The sequence below is a fragment of the Blennius ocellaris genome (assembly GCF_963422515.1).
Source record: "Blennius ocellaris genome assembly, chromosome: 11".
NCBI classification, from domain to species: domain Eukaryota; kingdom Metazoa; phylum Chordata; class Actinopteri; order Blenniiformes; family Blenniidae; genus Blennius; species Blennius ocellaris.
In genome coordinates this window covers 15,749,923-15,766,500 of record NC_137660.1, presented here as the reverse complement: position 1 = coordinate 15,766,500, position 16,578 = coordinate 15,749,923, and the positions used below count along the sequence as shown (strand labels likewise).

At 43.4% G+C, this 16,578-nt stretch overlaps 2 protein-coding genes across 4 annotated transcripts; one reads left to right on the top strand and one right to left on the bottom strand.

The window, feature by feature from the left end:
* Positions 1-1,621: 1,621 nt before the first annotated feature.
* LOC308136268 (kelch domain-containing protein 10-like) lies at positions 1,622-6,514 on the top strand. The gene is made up of 10 exons (XM_080504534.1): positions 1,622-1,729; positions 2,553-2,645; positions 2,759-2,980; positions 3,094-3,248; positions 3,335-3,483; positions 3,810-3,894; positions 3,978-4,044; positions 4,134-4,181; positions 4,274-4,413; positions 4,784-6,514. The coding sequence occupies exons 1-10, from the start codon at positions 1,645-1,647 to the stop codon at positions 4,991-4,993; spliced, it is 1,254 nt and encodes a 417-aa protein (XP_080360660.1). The 5' UTR covers positions 1,622-1,644; the 3' UTR covers positions 4,994-6,514.
* A 36-nt stretch (positions 6,515-6,550) lies between these two features.
* cax2 (cation/H+ exchanger protein 2) lies at positions 6,551-15,354 on the bottom strand. 3 transcript variants are annotated; one of them, XM_080504571.1, is made up of 20 exons: positions 15,227-15,354; positions 13,444-13,596; positions 13,245-13,351; positions 13,023-13,137; positions 12,072-12,188; positions 11,922-11,983; positions 11,229-11,381; positions 10,925-11,116; positions 10,746-10,845; positions 10,164-10,305; positions 9,894-10,077; positions 9,239-9,338; positions 8,921-9,054; positions 8,783-8,814; positions 8,208-8,320; positions 7,947-8,125; positions 7,770-7,864; positions 7,598-7,676; positions 7,363-7,471; positions 6,551-7,045 (listed from the first exon to the last, which is right to left on the bottom strand). In XM_080504571.1, exons 1-20 carry the CDS (start codon positions 15,297-15,299, stop codon positions 6,972-6,974), a joined length of 2,313 nt encoding a protein of 770 aa, XP_080360697.1. In that variant the 5' UTR covers positions 15,300-15,354; the 3' UTR covers positions 6,551-6,971. The 3 variants fall into 3 exon arrangements, with proteins under 3 accessions (XP_080360697.1, XP_080360698.1, XP_080360699.1); XM_080504572.1 differs by having other exon boundaries at positions 7,947-8,092; XM_080504573.1 differs by lacking the exon at positions 13,444-13,596 and having other exon boundaries at positions 15,227-15,339.
* Between the last annotated feature and the right edge of the window lie 1,224 nt (positions 15,355-16,578).

Genomic DNA, 16,578 nt, shown 5'->3' with positions numbered 1-16,578 from the left:
ATTATTATTATTATTATTATTATTATTATTATTATTATTATTATTATTATTATTATTACCACCAATGGTTTACACTCTCAGAGCAATTAAGTACTGCGCCTCAAGTGTAGGCCCTTGGACACAGACTACACAGTGAGACATACTGAAAGGAGGCAAATATCAAACATTTAAATAACAAATTACAGTATTAAATACATGTCAAAGTGTTTTGCATTCAGTATCAGATTTCTATTCTTCCATGCTTTTTCTTTTTTTTTTTTTTTGAGTCTGCAGTGTTTCATTCGGTTTTTGCATTGAGTTGGAGTCATTTTTATTTTATTTGGGTTTGTCACTGTGGTCAATAGACAAGTCTTTCAAGTATTTTTGTGTGCCTCTGTAGTTATTTTATACTTTTCATAGTCCTATGTTTGTGTTGTGTCATTTTTATTGGTTTGGATAAGTTAAACTGTGAGTGCATTTTTAAGGCACCATGTTTGTTTTTTTTACAGAGTGACAAAGGTCATGGTGTGCAAGGCATCATTCATAGATTTAGATGACAATGAAAAAGATGTGGATCGTTTGATCTTATCAGACCTCAATCAAGCTGAACATACTGGGAAATGTTTAGGAAGCGTTAGCTTTGTCACACCACTGTACCAGATGGTGAAGTATTAAAAATGGCGAGTTAGGCTGGTGTAGCAGATTGATATGAGGTGATGTTTATGACGCTACTCATCGTTAACTGACTTAGAGAATTATTGTCGAGATGTAAGTCTGTTAGTGGCTCTTTGCAAACGAGTATATTACGAAGGTTCTGACCTGCTTTTACAATGGGTACGTCTGAAAAGTCCCTCCCATCCACTTATTTATTGACTTTAACTTAACCCCGGAAGTGTTTTGTGTTGGCGGCCATGATAAAGACTATCCAAATTCTCAATAAGCAAAGGAAAGGAGGCTTGTTGCTTCCTTTAGAGTCGCCTTTAGCAAAGGAACCACTGATGCACGCTTTCACAAAAGAGGTAGGCTCATGCTGCCCCACAATTCCTTGCGGCAACAACATTTAAAGGGACCCGCTCATCCCGGGTGTTCAGGGAAATTCACAATGTTGGAAAAAGGACGTAGATCATGTAAGTTCAATACCAAATCAATAATCTGCATTGAACAATCCAAAACCCAAATGCACTTTTTTGCAGTCCATTTTAGGAAACTTGTTGTCCTTTCTCCCACCAAGGGACATGCCACTAATTTGCACTGCCGTCGCATAATTATGACATCACTAAGTGAAAGTTCGGTTGGACTGCCACACCAACACCTTTCACTGACTACTTTAGGAAACCTCCTATCTCTTTTCCTTAGCCCCGTGACGTCATCCACGGGGTTAAGTGAAAGTCGAAAGATAAGGAGAAAGGAGGGACACCCGAAGGCTAAAAAAAAAAAAAAAAGTATAGTCGTGGGCGAGTTGTCCGTTCATCATGACTCGTTCAGTAAAGTGACTCGCGCGTTTCGACCGATTCGTTCAAACTCGCACTTCACTAGTCCAGTGGAGCCATGTCTTTATTTATTCCGTGAAGCCGCAGCTTTCGGTCCCATGCCAGGGGCTCTGGTGAGACTGACCGAAGTGGGTCCTGGTCCAGGTCTGGAGGTGAGCCGCCTCCCCGGTTTAAGATGTCGTCTCCCGACCAGGACGGAACCTCCAGCCAGCTCAATAAGTTTGAGAAACTGTCGTGGAGGCCCACCACCCGAGACTCCGGTTTGTAAACAAAGCCAGCCCCTAATGCTAAAGCTAGCGCCGCGATTTAAACCGGACTGAACGTGGCGCCTGATCGCAGCTGGAGTCCACACCAAGTGTTGTTTTACCTCCAGACCACAATAGACTTTGAGCCGCAGGGGTTGTTTGTGTGAGTTTTTGGTGCAGCAGCAGCAGCTAGTTAGCTCACGTTGCTAAGGAAGCAGCCAGATCAGCGACGATCACTGATTCTCTGCAGAACTGTTGTTGTGATTGTGTACTTTAAGATTAATGACAAAGCGAGGAGGATTCCAAGCTGCAGGCAACGGCAGAGATTGATACGGATTAACGCCTAATTAAAAAAAAACAAAAAAAACTCAAAACTATGTAAATACCTTCAACTTGGCTTCATTTGCTTTGTTTTGTCAAAAGATTGCTGCAATTCCAGGGCATCTATGCGAATAAAACAAGATTTAAACATGTGTCTTAAACCATTAGGCCTGATTCAAAGCAATACTAAGGCAATTTATATATATGATAATATGAAAACATGTTTTAAAAAAAAACAATACTGTCTTTGCCTCCACACTTTCATGGTAATAATGCTTAAATAGAAAAGGATAAAACTTGGGATTTAGAAACTGTCATACTTGGCAAATTGTATTGGTTAGTTAACTGAACATTAAAAACAAATTGCACAGCTTCTGAAACCAACGACTGGCACAATGTAATAATTTATTTTCCTCACCAACTACAATGTGTTTACTACCATTGTCATTAAAAGGTGCAAGTAGTCCATGAGAAATGTATGTTTTCTTTTTTTCTGTGTGTGTGGCGGCTCTTTTAGTTTCCAAAAAACGAGCACGGTGGCTTCAGGCTCGACGCATCTTCTCCCCTTCCTGTCCCAACTTGAGGATCCCCAACAGGTTTCTAAGAGAAGGTACTGGATGGGCTGAAGAGGCAACTCTATGTCATATTCATTTCAAATAGGCATTGTGTATCAAAAAAAGTGTGTCATCCTCCCATATATATGTATATTTATTTTTTGCACAGGACACTGTGTCCCCCCTGCCCGCAGTGGACACCGTTGCGTTGCAGACAACAGCAACCTGTACGTGTTCGGGGGTTACAACCCCGACTTTGAGGAAGCGGGCGGTTCGGAGAATGAGGACTACCCGCTCTTCAGAGAGCTGTGGCGGTTTCATTTCGCCACAGCCTCTTGGCAGCAGGTCCGCACCGAGGGCTACATGCCCACAGAGCTCGCTTCCATGTCAGGTGACGACCGCTCCTGCCTTCAAAATGCAATATGATGTGCAAATCGGCCGCTTTTCTTTCATTTTTCTCCGCTCACTATTAATGATTATAACGTCTCTCTCTGTTTCTCCCAGCGGTCTTACATGGGAACAACCTGCTTGTGTTCGGCGGTACCGGGATTCCTTTTGGCGAGAACAACGGCAATGACGTCCACGTTTGCAATGTTCAGTACAAGCGATGGAATCTGCTGAACTGCAGAGGGAAGAAGCCCAACAAGATCTACGGACAGGTAGCAGGCTCTGTACCTGTATGTAAAATATCTGTTTAGTGTTGTTTTCCTGCCGTCAAACATTCATGGGAGTTGTCTGTTCTCAGGCGATGGTCATTATAAATGGATACCTGTATGTGTTTGGAGGCACGACGGGCTACCTTTACAGCACAGACCTACACAGGCTGGACTTGACCACCAGGGAGTGGACCCACCTTAAACCCAACAACGCACCCGCAGACCTGCCCGAAGAGAGGTTGGTCGCACGGGCCGTCATAGTGATACGCAATGGTCTGCAGTTTGCATAAAACCACATTTTTCTTCATATAAAAAAAAAATGCCCCCAAAATCTTCAATGTTGTGTATTTTCATACACACAAATGCACTGCGAACACTGCATACTCTTATTGCGTTAAACTGGGGAATCTGCGATTCATCACGTTCTCCTTTTTAGATCCAGTTTGCATTAAATGCATCGTCCAAGCATTTGTAGAACTGTTTAGAAAAAAAATCTTTCCAACTATTGACGGCCACAGTCGTTTCATTGTCCCATTTATTTTTATTGGATTTGTGATTTGTCAGGTATAGACATGAGCTCGCTCACGACGGACAGAGAATATACATTTTAGGAGGCGGGACGTCCTGGACATCGTATCCGCTGGACAAAGTAAGAGGACATCTTGCAATGAGAAATGTTTTCAGTTTGGGATTTTTTTTTATTAATTCGAGTTCCATTTTTTTCGTTGTCAGATTCACGCATATAACCTGGAGACAAACTACTGGGAAGAAATAGCAACTAAACCTCAAGACAAAATAGGTTTGTGACCAAGCTTCAGAAACAAAAGCAAGTGGGGGGGAAAAAAAACGACATATTAAATCCATTTTCTTCCATGATGATTGCAACAGGATATCCTTCCGCCCGTCGATGTCACAGTTGTGTGCAGGTCAAAGATGGTGAGCGTGTATTTCCACAGCTTGTTGTCTGAACAAAACCTTCTCCTGGAGCGCGTCTTTCTCATGCTGTCCTCCTTCGTTCTTGGATCCAGAGGTGTTTATATGTGGGGGTTATAATGGGGAGCAGATCCTGTCCGACCTGTGGAAGCTGAACCTGCAGACTCACCAGTGGACCAGGCTCCCTGCCGTCATGCCAGAGCCGGCCTACTTTCACTGCGCCGCAGTCACGCCGGTCAGTATCACACACACACACACACACACACACACACACACACACACACACACACACACACACACACACACACACACACACACACACACACACACACACACACACACACACACACACACACACACACACACACACACACACACACACACACACACACACACACACAGGAGACTCAACACTTCAATTATCTTTAAAAAAAAAAAAAAAAAAAACAGTGTGTCGACACGTTTAAAGATGTCGTAACGGGAACTTTGAGAGGCCGTGTGTGGTTTAGGGGAGGAAACGACAACGACACAAAAAAAAAAAAAAAACGTGAAAAAGTTTTTCTTATGATCTCTTGATCCGTCTCCGCGTGTCCCGCTTCCCTCAGGCCGGCTGCATGTACGTCCACGGCGGCGTGGTCAACATGTCCGGGAACAGGAGGACGGGTTCTCTGTACAAGGTGTGGCTGGTGGCGCCCAGCCTGCTGGAACTCACCTGGGAGAAACTCCTGAAGACCTTCCCTCACCTCGCCCACCTGTCCAGCCTGCAGCTGCTCGGCCTGGGACTGACGCACGCCTTCGTCCAGCGTCTCAAATAGACAAACGCGAGACTGAAGGGGGGGCGGCGTGCCAGGCGGCTTGTAAAATGACTTTTGAACAGGCGGGGGGGAAAAAAAAAAAACCTGATGTCACTTAACATTGAATGCCTTTTTTTTTTTTTTACTTTTAGTGCAAATGTGTGCTTTTAAAAAAAAAAACATGTCCGGATGTTGGTTTTTTTCTTTAAAAGCCACAGTTACTTGCGTTGCGTGAGGCGACCGACACTCTAAAGACAACTTGACTGAAAATAGGATGAACGTTACCACTGGTTCTGGAGGTTTTTTTTGCGTTTATTAAAATGCCCTGCACACTGCATGCACTCCTTAAAGACACGGAAAGGGCGCCAAACAACGATGCTTTTCACGTTCTAATTGAAGAAAGCCGGAAGCCTCTGTTAAAACATACAGCAGCATCACTGTGAACTTCCTGCTTCTTGTTACATTAAGAATTTACCCAGCTGGAGCTGCACAGTGACCCTCAAGCCTTTTCTTTCTTCATTTTGTGCCTTCTGAATTGACCAAACATATTCTTTTTTTTAATTTTTTAAACAATCTCTGTGAACCAGTTGTTTTAGAGTTTTTTTTAATGGTTTCATTATTCAAACTGTGCTTCCCCCCCCCCCCCCCCCCCCCCCCCGTATGGTTTACCAGGTGCTCTATTGATCTTTTTTATTGCTGTTTCTTTTCCTGCTATACATATAGAAAAATACTACTTATTTATTTGAATCGCTGTGCTGCTCTTTTATTTTATTACGAATATCTGAGATGTACCTGAACATGTAGCTTTATCCTTAAAGCCCAAACTCCCCATTTTTTTACCATTTTAATAATGTAACATTGGTTTTCTTAAGATGTTACTACAATTTCAAACTTTTTTTTTTGCAGCTTTAATATTGGGCAAAAAAAACTCAAAGCGAAGGTGTGCATGCTGTTCTCAAAATGTGAAGTACTGCAATCAGTTGAAGGAGCCATATTTGGGTACATGAACACTTCCTGTGTACGGTAAAGATTAAACACTGCACGGATGCTCCTGGCTGTTGATACCAAGACACCATGGCCTTTTTTATTTTTCCAGTTTTGTTTGGTTTTTCTTTCTTTCACCCCTCGCCTATTATTATATGAGCATTTTATCCCATGTTAACTGTGTCCATGCAATAACAACCGAAGGCCTTCTGGTAAGAAATTGTACCGCAAAGCCCTTTTTTCTTTTTCTTTTTCTTGACATTCCACCTATTTCCTTTGACACGAGGCCTTATTTCTGGATCGTTTTTGAAGCGTTCTGCGTTACGGCGCGCTGAATTCGGTAAATGTGCCGCATTGCTTAAGATTGACGTGTTTATATTCACATCATTTTTTGATGTTGATGGAAGTTCAACAATCTTTTGCATGTCTGTATGGTGTGCATGTCACTTTACAAAAAATCTCCTGGGAGGAAAATCTTCATGTCTTCTTAAAGGCAAACGTGGCTCGATGGACATTGTTTTGTAATTTCAGTCTGTACCAACAATAAAAACACAGGCAGCTGGGGTTTTTTTCCAAAATGTTTTATTGACTCATTTGTATTTGCTATTGATCATCTTTTCTTGTGAAGCACAGCCAGCCATGCCTCATTTATAACTTCAGGATATAATGATTTAAGAACACGTACCATATTGTTTCAAAGATAAAATGAACACTTTTTTTTTTTTGCTACGACCGCAACTTAAAATCCCATTTGTGCACGTCACGATGTATTCTTTCATTACAAAAATACAGCTTTTCTCTCCTTTAGTTTACAAAGACTATAAGTTAGCAATCTGAATATTTTAGCTTAAAAACTATATATCTTTCATAAGGAGTCATAGGTTCATTTAACAAAGTTCAACCTGAGATGGAAAAACGTATTTTCAATCTTTAGTTAAGGAAAATAAGAAATCGAGTTTAAGATTGACGCGTCAATGTTTTAAGGCGGAAGAAGACCACCGAGGGTGGAGGAGTGTCAACAGCCTGCTGGTGATGGAGCGAAGAAGTACAGAGAGAGGAGGATGAGGTAAACGACCACCAGAGCTGTACCTGAGGAGACACGACCACAAGATCAGTGTCGGCTGCATCGAACTAGCAAACTGGAGCACAAAGTTTTTTGTTCTCACAAAGTCTCATTGATCTGATCTGTCAGCCACTTCGGTTTTATCTTCTTTTTTTATTATCTTTAATGCAAAGTTTATGGAGTCTCTACCTGACCATTTGACACTTGGCTTGGCTACAACAGTACTGTACAGGTGTTGGTTACTGGTGTTAAAGAGAACAGAAGCGTGTAAATTCTGGCTTTGTCAATGTCTAAATTTTGTCCTTGTGTTCGCAACATGCTCAAACAAAAAAAAAAAACATACCTTGAAAATAATCTGACTTCCCGTCCATGAATATGTAGTTGACCAGGATGACGCTGAAGATGCTGGTCCACAGGTGCAGGTCACTGAACAACAGCACGAATCCCACATCCTGAGCAAAAAAAAAAGAGAAAAAGGGACAGATGGTGTCTGATCAGAGAAAATAACATCTGCGACAGGAAAGGCTCTGTATTTGCGTGATCAAATGAAAATGACGACGAGATGAACGACGTCTTACATAAATGGCATTAAAGACAACCAGTATTGGAATCTGGAGCATGCAGACCTGCACGGCAGTAGAGCTTCCGACCTCCAAGCTGAATAAACGAGAGAAACTTTATCAAAACTTGATTTCGTTAATGTGACAGACCACTCGTTCAATCTGTTAAAGCAAGAATGAGAGCAATGACCTCAGGCTAATGTTGTTCTGCAAAGCAAACTGGATCCCGTTAACAATTTCCGGGATTTCGGCGACCATCGCAAGAAGCGTCACGCCGATGAAATACTGGAAGAGGAAAAGGGATTCGTTAACAAGTCGTCAGAAACAAACTCCACCCCGATGCTCCCGACGCTCTCTGGATCCTCACCTGAGAGACGTTGGGCTGACTCAGTATGGGCTGGATGTGCTCGGTGGCCAGGTCGGCACAAGCTGACGTGAGCAGGGTGGCGATGATGAGGATGACCAGCGACTTCAACCGTGACCAGTGGACCACTGCCCCGTGGTGGTCGGCCACTGCGCAGAAAGACAGTTTACACAACTGCGCATCTAGAAGTCAGTAAAAAAACAAACAGCAAAAGTGTGAACGCAGCATGGTGATCAGCTGTGACCTCCAGGGTGTGACTCATACCCTGTCCTTCGCCAACATGGACATCGTAGATGTGGGAGTGTGTCTTGAGTGTAAAGATCAGACCGATGATGTAGGCGGCGGGCAGGAGGGCGGACACGGTGTACACCAGAGGCCTGGAAACGACAAAAAACCAAAGGTATCAAGATGCAAATTTAAAAAAAATCCAGGTAGGCACTAGAGGAACGTGCAAACTCTACACAGAAAACTCTATTCTGGGAGCTTTTGCGACTATGTGAGTGATAAACACAATCCGTGCTGATAAACATTGGGTATTCATAATTCAGATTTTAGCCTTTTTTTTTCAGTTTCAGTTTCCTTCCACATCAAGACTAAGCAGCATGTTGTGTTGGTCTTTCACATAAAATCAAATTACTAGTGACTGTAATGTGACAACATGTGGAAAAGTTTCACACACACACACACACACACACACACACACACACACACACACACACACACACACACACACACACTCTCTCACACACAAACACACACATAAGTAAATCGTAGTGATAATGAAGTCAGTTATTCTTATTTAGCCGAGGAAAACGACGTGAAACGTAAACAATACTTACTCAACGTGGTTGTGAAAGAATGAACCGTTGTTCTGTCAAGCAAAGGTAGAAAAGGAGCGTGTAAATTAATCGTGTGGCGAGGGGGGGGGGGGGGGGGGGGGGTGTTGGGAGGTCTTGCCGCCGCTCCTGGACACTGACCAGATCGTAGTGACAGCTGTGGCAGACGAAGGGCCCGCTGCCGTTGCCCGTGCCATTTCCTCCGGTGGAGTTGGTGCAGGCGTCGCACACCAGGGTGCCGTAGACCTTGGAGAAGAGCGTGGGGGCAAAAACCCCTGGCGAGAGAGGAGAGAACACTGTTCAACTCCCGTACTGTATTATGTTGTCGTTTTTTTACTGGAACACTAATCGAGGCTGTTGGCACCTTTTTTTTTTTTTTTTTAGAAAGTTTCCTAAAACTGTGTTCCCTCTGTCTTTCAAATTCCTGCTTTCAGAGGCGACCTCTGATTCGCTACTTGCCTCCGACGGAGATGAACAGCAGTGCAGAGCTCACTCCTGTACAGCGGCTGCTGAATCTTTGCTCGCTGTGTCTCAGGCCTCCGATGATCATGCAGATGCCCTGAAGGGGAAAAAAATAACAAGAAGTCTCATTCACACTTACCGAATCAATAAAATATCATCGATAAATGTTAAAAGGTGAAAAAACCATTATAGCACTGCATTAAAAAAAACCTACCACAAAATACTTATAGAATTCTTTGTATGACGAAATATAAATCAATATGTGAAGATCTGTAAGAAACCTATTCATTGATGCAATTACCTCGTGTTGCTCTGCAAATTGTTTACATTTGTGCATGTATATTGTGCACACATATACAAAGATATTGGTTTGATATTATTCCACAGCAGTTTGTTAAAAATGATGATCAATGAGAGACTTCTGGCAAAAGTGGAAAGGGTCATTTTTTTCTTCCCCCACTTTAATACACAAACTGAAAAATGTTAAGCTTTTCATTATATATAATTGATATATACTTCATAAGATGTTTCCTATTGTTTTCCAATTCGGGGCCATAATTCTCACAATTAAAGAATATATGAAATATCAAGCCAAAAAGACAATCTTCCACGTTATCAGAAGATTTGGTGTGAATAATGCGGTTTGGCTCACGGGGATGAAGAGGATGCAGCCGAGCAGCGTGCCGGTCAGCGCCGCTTTAACGACCTCTTGCAGACACGGGTTGTCTGCCCGGTGACCTCTGAGAAGGGCAGTGATGTAAAAAGTTAACTCCGTGATGGAGCCGAAGGTGGCATTGACAACGGCGCCCACTGCGAAGTTACTCTGAGCCGAGAGACTATAAATGGAATAAGAAAAAAAAGAATACAACATCAGCATTAGAAGGTCGTAATTAAAATGTTGTGTAGATGAAAAACTGCTCACCTGGCAATGCCCATGCCGATGTAGTAGGACAGAGGGACGATGGAGCTGATGGCGACGGCAAACTTTGCATAAGAGCCGATGTAAACATTTTCTCTGTCAATGTATCCGATTACCAAAGCAATGATTACCAGAGGGAGGAGGTCTGAGCCGGAGGTCAAAGGTGAAAACGGGTTGCAAAGACGACATTGAGAATGAACAGATTTAGAGCAAACTAAACTGAAACATAAGAAAACTGCAAACTCTTTTGGCAGTTTTGATTTTTACTATCATTCAGCAGGTGAGATTTGTAATAGGGAGATCATATCATAGTGATACGGGCCTTTTTTTCCTCATAATCCCCATGAATTGATCCTGTTTAAATAGCCAACCATTCATTTTTATTGCAATTTAAATAAACGCTGACTCAATCGATTTCATTCACAAGAATGAACACTTCTGCCGATGATCAAATCTGCAAATAGCAATAAAAAAAATAACCTGAATATGAGGATGGGTTAAAAAAAAACAAAAAAAACAAAACATATAATACTTTATTAGCAAAGCATGACAAAGTTACTGATGCACTTCGATGGTCAAGGATACTGACAGCAAACACATTGATACCGTCGACAGTGTACTTGTAGTAGTACCAGTTGGCAGCATGGTAGCAGCACAGCAGCGCTCTGCTCTCAGAGCCTTGAGTCTGGGGGAGGGGGGTCAAAAAAGAAATATTCAAACTTGTGTCTTAACGTCTCTCCGGGATCAAAACCAGCGGCGGTTACCGCTCTCGTCGCCGTGGCGGAGATGGCGACGTCTTCCGGCGGCAGGAGGAGAATGACGCCCAGAGTGTGTGCGTTCATCTTGGACACTGGGATGGTAAAGACCAGGATCCAGGATACGAGGCAGGCCAGGGAGTGAACGGCCGCCAGAAGAGGGTAGCCCAGCAGCAGCCAGACGTATGTAGAGAAGCGACGCTGCGCAACAGAAAAAGCGAGGACAAGTTAACTTCCATTTCCCGTTTCGGTTTGACGTCGATTCACGAATCTATCGCTGGACTCTAAACGGACGTAAATATGGACAAGTTACCCAGTAAGGCGTGCGTGCAGGCCGCCCTGCCACCTCCTGCGCTGGCACCTCCATGGCTGAAGGCAGCAGAACGCGTGACGAGTCCTCATCTGGATTGGAGTCGCACCCACAGTCTGGAGCTTGTTCACAACAGGTCCTCACTGCGTCTCCAACCTGGAACGAACAAAACCAAAATCTGCCGCCTCGGGCTTTTTCGCAAAGGCGTCTGCCGACCGTTCACGTTTGGAAACGTATACATTTCCCTGTATAGTAGCTGTGCTGGCAGTTAAAATCGATGGCGCCACTAACTATAAATGCTTGTCACTGTATAAAAGGGCTAAATGAAATCAAACAGACAATAGTGGTCGGTTGACAGTCACGTACAAGAAGAACAAACTGCAAATGGATTCTCAGCAGTCATGGACTGGTACACAATTTCATATTTGCGGTGTATGAAAGCAGAACGCTGCTGGCACGAGTTGAGGAAATGCAGGTGTTACAACGTGGCTATATACTGAGGCGACTGCGCTCGAAGCAACGAGAAACAACCTCGAGTATTGCAGATTTTTTTGTGGCATGAATGAGAAAAGATCAACTTCTGCTTCCGTGACCACAAGTATGCAGAGACTGTGAGGAAATGGCAGGGTCCACTGGTCAGAAACCACACTTCAATTTGCAGAAGTGAAAAGGAGTCGCAACCTGGAACAACGGTACCTCGTGGATGGAGCTGCCAAACGGCCACAGAAAGTAGCGGCACAATTTCCAGCAGAGTTTCCCTGAAGACGATTGGGGAAAACAGACGTGTCAGACGGAAGGCGGGCAATAAAACTAATACCACCCTCTGATGCCGATCGGTTCACCTACCGTATGGCACTCCGGCAACGGTGACGAACATCAGTAGGCTGACCAGAAAGTAAGTCAGAGCGACCCACCAGCCGAAGAGGAACACGTACAGGATGTTTCCAAGTGTGATGAGCTGACCTGACGCGTGAAAACCAAGCAGAATCACGTCATCAACTCTCCACCCGTTTTTTTTTAAATTCCTTAAATGTAACATGTGAATTAAGCTGAGTTCGTGTGTTTCTGAAGCTTTAAAAGAAACACCACCTCTCATGCCAGGGTCTTTGACTGTATTCTACTGGAGCTTCTATTATAGCCTCGTCAGTGGGAATGAAACAGAGTTTAACTCACTTTATGGTCGTCGTTACGTCGTGTGTTACTCATAACTGCTACTTCTAATGAAATGTGTCGTCAGGAGGAGAAGTACTGAGGAAAATGTGTCTCTTCTATCACAAACTGCCCACGTTCACACCCAAAGCCGTACAAAAGGTCAATGTCACAAAGGGGTTCTTCATGTGCAATCAGACTGTACCCATCTTGCTGCAGCAATCACTCAAAGAGATGACATAACGAGAGTGTGGTTTTCTGGGAAGGCGTTTGTGTTTTCCAACCTATTGGTCAATGGATCCTTCCTCTGGTAAGTTGGGGACATTTTTTTTTTTGGGGGGGGGGGGGTGTTCTGTTTATGATCAAATCCATCCTCCTCTCATGGTCACTTATACTACTTTACCAGCAGAACATTACTGGATTATAATCGCTATGATTGTAAGTTTGGTGCCGCAGTTTGAGGGCAATTTATAGAATGTACGGTAAAACAGCCAAGTCCGAAACAGACGTTCAATCCTTGCAATGATCTGAGGAAACTCCAGACATGAGGGTAATCGAACGCAGTCAGACAGACGGTCGTTTCTGAATCAATGTGGTGTAGACAACATATATATATATTTTTCTTTTAAAGAAACTGAAACTCCGTACCTGGACCTGCGTGTGGTTTAACGACGTTCAGTTCGGAGTAGAGCTCCTTCACAACGTCTGACCGGACTTCAAACGGCCGTGCCGTCACGTGGCTTTTCCACTTCCTGAAACCAAACTGAGACCCACCAATACAAAACTTAGACTTTCCTTGGTCTGTCGTCTTCCTCCTCAGCTCAGTCTTCCTCAGTATCGCCGGTGCAGGAGGTGCAGTCGAACTCTCACCCGGTAGTTGTTGACCAGTTTGTTGGCTTCCACCTCGTTTTCGGCCCTGATGGTCCTTTTGCTGGGGATCTCCTCCCAGCTCTCCTCACACACTTGATGGCCCGCGCCTGAATTCAAAAGCGACAAGGACGGCCACGATACGTCATGGAGGTGACGAGATGGAAACCGTACCGTCACTGAGTCGCCACAGTGTACTCACATGCGTGCGCACACATGCATTTTGTTGTAAGACCCAAGGAGTGCAGCGAGGACGGCGGGGAGACGAGCGTCGAAGCAGTTTGAGGGGCGCACAGTTGATCAAAGTCATTTTCTTGGTTAAGACTTTCCTGAAAATCACGTTCGCACGAAGCATCTGCAAAACCAAGCACACAAACAGTGTCGAAAGCGTTTGGGTGTTTTTAAAATGTACAACGGTGCAGCACAAACTTCTTTTGTTTTTTCTCTCCCACCGAGATAATGTAGAATCATAAATCCATTAAAAGACTTTTTGACATAACAGAGCTTAAAATTGTGATTTGCCAGATTGGAAAAAAAATAAAAATTTCAAAACCGCATTCAGTTTTACTAATGTGGAGCTCCTTCCTATATCTGCATTGTTGACCTTTCTTTACCTTTGTGATTGTGATTGAATTTGATTTATTTTTGTCTTTATGGTTGTAGAATTAAAAAGTGAAAAGTGCTGAATTTGTGTCATCAGCAACAGGATAGGATCAACTATTTTATTGTGCACTTGAGTGTACTGAAACGATCTGCAGCTTTCAGAAGAGGCAAAGACGCAGTTTTCAAATCAAACCGGACAGCCTCACGTGTAATATATGTATATATCAACATTGTTTTTTTTATGATTTTCAAATTGTGTTCATCACGTTTGCATCACACCAGGCAGTAAAATGTATTTTTTTAATCAAGATTCATTTCTGACAATTTACAAAAAAAAATCCAATATGCAGAAGAAATCGAGGAATATTTGATAATAGGATAAAGTTGTTGTTATTGTGAGTTCTCCTTTTCAGCAGACCACATACTTACAGGGAGTCTTGTTTTACTTCCTCTTTCCTCATTCCGTTTTGTCTAGGTTTCCCTAATATAGTAACGCTTAAATAACATTAACTATCGCTCCCGTGCAAGGAATGACAATGTGTAAAGGTCAACTTTTAATGGACAATCTTCTTGAAGTGCTTATTAAAGTTACCGTAAGTGCTATTTATACAGTATGCTACCTGAAGTATCCTTCATTTGATGCCTGTATTTTCTAAGCCTGGTTCTCAACAGGCTGAGGTTAACTGGTGACCTCAAAGTACCTATAGGTGTGTTTTCCCTGTGAATCTGATGGATGGATGGATGGATGGATGGATGGATCCATTCATTCATCTTATATCCAACTTATCCAGTTCAGGGTGGTGGGTTGCTGGAGCCAATCCCAGTGAGTGTGGGCGACAGAAAGATACACCCTGGGCAGGTCACGGATGCATGGATGTTACAACTAAATTGTAACAAATGACTTGACTTTAAAACGTTTTAGTTGACCGTTCAAATCGTCCCTCTCAAAAAAACAAAAAAACAAAAACCAAACTGAAATCTTGCCTGTTTCCAAGGAAGGTGAATAAATCAACTGGTTCCTGCCCCCCCTGTTTGTATGTTTTACATTTAGAGGTTGAGTCTAAACTCGTTTTAATAACCCAAATCGTCATAATCAAACCTTAAAACAATTAAATATGTCCCCATGGGTCAGACGACAGCAGGTTGACGCCCCCCACTCGTACTGGAGAACAGGCATATACTCACGCGCACAAACAGTGGTGGACCCCCCTCTATCTACACAACTCATAGGAGCCACCTGACTGTCCCCATGTCTCAGTGACAGCACCCTTCACCCCCCGGCCACAGAGTCCGAATGCACGCAGAATAAAAATGGTAGAATGCATTTACGGCGCCGTTGAAGTTGCGTGTATTATGCACGAGCCGTCACGAGAACAACTGACCGTGCGCGAGTTCGGCCGGCCTCCTCCTCCTCCGGCCGCTCGTGTCAAGGCTCCGTGTGGACGAAAGGGACATCTCCGACGCCTGCACGAGCCTCGCCGGCGGAGTCACGGGGATCGCCTCGAGCCGCTCATCTCCGCGCAGTGGAGACCTGGACGCACGCGCAAGATCTTCGGCGACGTATCTGTGCCGCTCGGACTTGTGGGAAATGTAGGCGTCAGTGTTGGAGCGCAGCAACAGATCAGATAGATAGATAGATAGATAGATAGATAGATAGATAGATAGATAGATAGATAGATAGATAGATAGATAGATAGATAGATAGATAGATAGATAGATAGATAGATAGATAGATAGATAGATAGATAGATAGATAGATAGATAGATGCTATTGAAGTAAAGTTGAACTGATTTCGGTTCAACAGTTTATAAATGAATGTATGTACTTTCTTTTTTTAAATGCTTGTTCAAAGAATTGTGAATAATAATTATATATTTTCACACACACACACACACACACACACACACACACACACACACACACACACACACACACACACACACACACACACACACACACACACACACACACACACACAGCGGCGCTGTTGTGAATTTGTGAACTTTTTGTAAATGTGTGGGTTAAGATAAATAGCGCCACACTCTGGTCAAATTGACATTGGCATTTTTTTTGTTTTGTTTTGTTTCAGTTCTGCAATAACAAAGCATAAGAAATATGGACACCTCTCTAAACGCATGGCTTTGTCATTTGACCAACAAAATTCCTTTTGTGGTTTTTCCGAATGCTGGCTGGTAAAATAGTTGAACAGATCATCAAGGTCTGAAAAAGTGCACACAGTTGGAAAAATGCCAAGCATTGTTTATTCATACTGGATACTCAACTATCTTCTGATGGAGTCGTCTGTGGGAGTGGGCTGAGGTGGTGAGCAGTGAGATCCCTGGATTGTTTCTGGTGTTGGAGAAGTTCTCTGTGTGAAGACCTCCTCATCTCGTTTCTCCAGGGAGTCGGACCTCCTTACTGAAGCTCAAAAGGTTCCCTGTGTATTATTTAACTCAGGGATGTGAAATGCTGATGCTGTGTTGCCCATGCCGCGCCTCCCAATAAACAGCAGTCACAACTATTTTATTGACATTTCTTTTTCACATTATTACCCGGGGCCAAGATTATTTTCACTCCACATTATCTGCAGCAGTTGCCATTCTATCACAGCGGGTGAGTTAAAGAGCCCCTAGTTTCATAGTCGGACAGATCTATCCACATACCCCTGTGATTTGACTTTTTCCAAGTCAGATTAATGACTAACCAAGCCAAATCCGAGAAAGCCTGAATAGT

Bases quoted from the DNA above. Each gene is read 5' to 3' on its own strand.
- LOC308136268 (XM_080504534.1), top strand. From the start codon at position 1,645: ATGTCGTCTCCCGACCAGGACGGAACCTCCAGCCAGCTCAATAAGTTT. The intron at 3,484-3,809 runs GTTGGTCGCACG...GTGATTTGTCAG, and splicing joins GCAGACCTGCCCGAAGAGAG to GTATAGACATGAGCTCGCTC. The intron at 4,414-4,783 runs GTCAGTATCACA...CGCTTCCCTCAG, and splicing joins ACTGCGCCGCAGTCACGCCG to GCCGGCTGCATGTACGTCCA.
- cax2 (XM_080504571.1), bottom strand. From the start codon at position 15,299: ATGTCCCTTTCGTCCACACGGAGCCTTGACACGAGCGGCCGGAGGAGG. The intron at 13,352-13,443 runs GTGAGTACACTG...TTTTGAATTCAG, and splicing joins ATGCATGTGTGCGCACGCAT to GCGCGGGCCATCAAGTGTGT. The intron at 9,339-9,893 runs GTGAGCCAAACC...TTTCCCCTTCAG, and splicing joins GCTGCATCCTCTTCATCCCC to GGCATCTGCATGATCATCGG.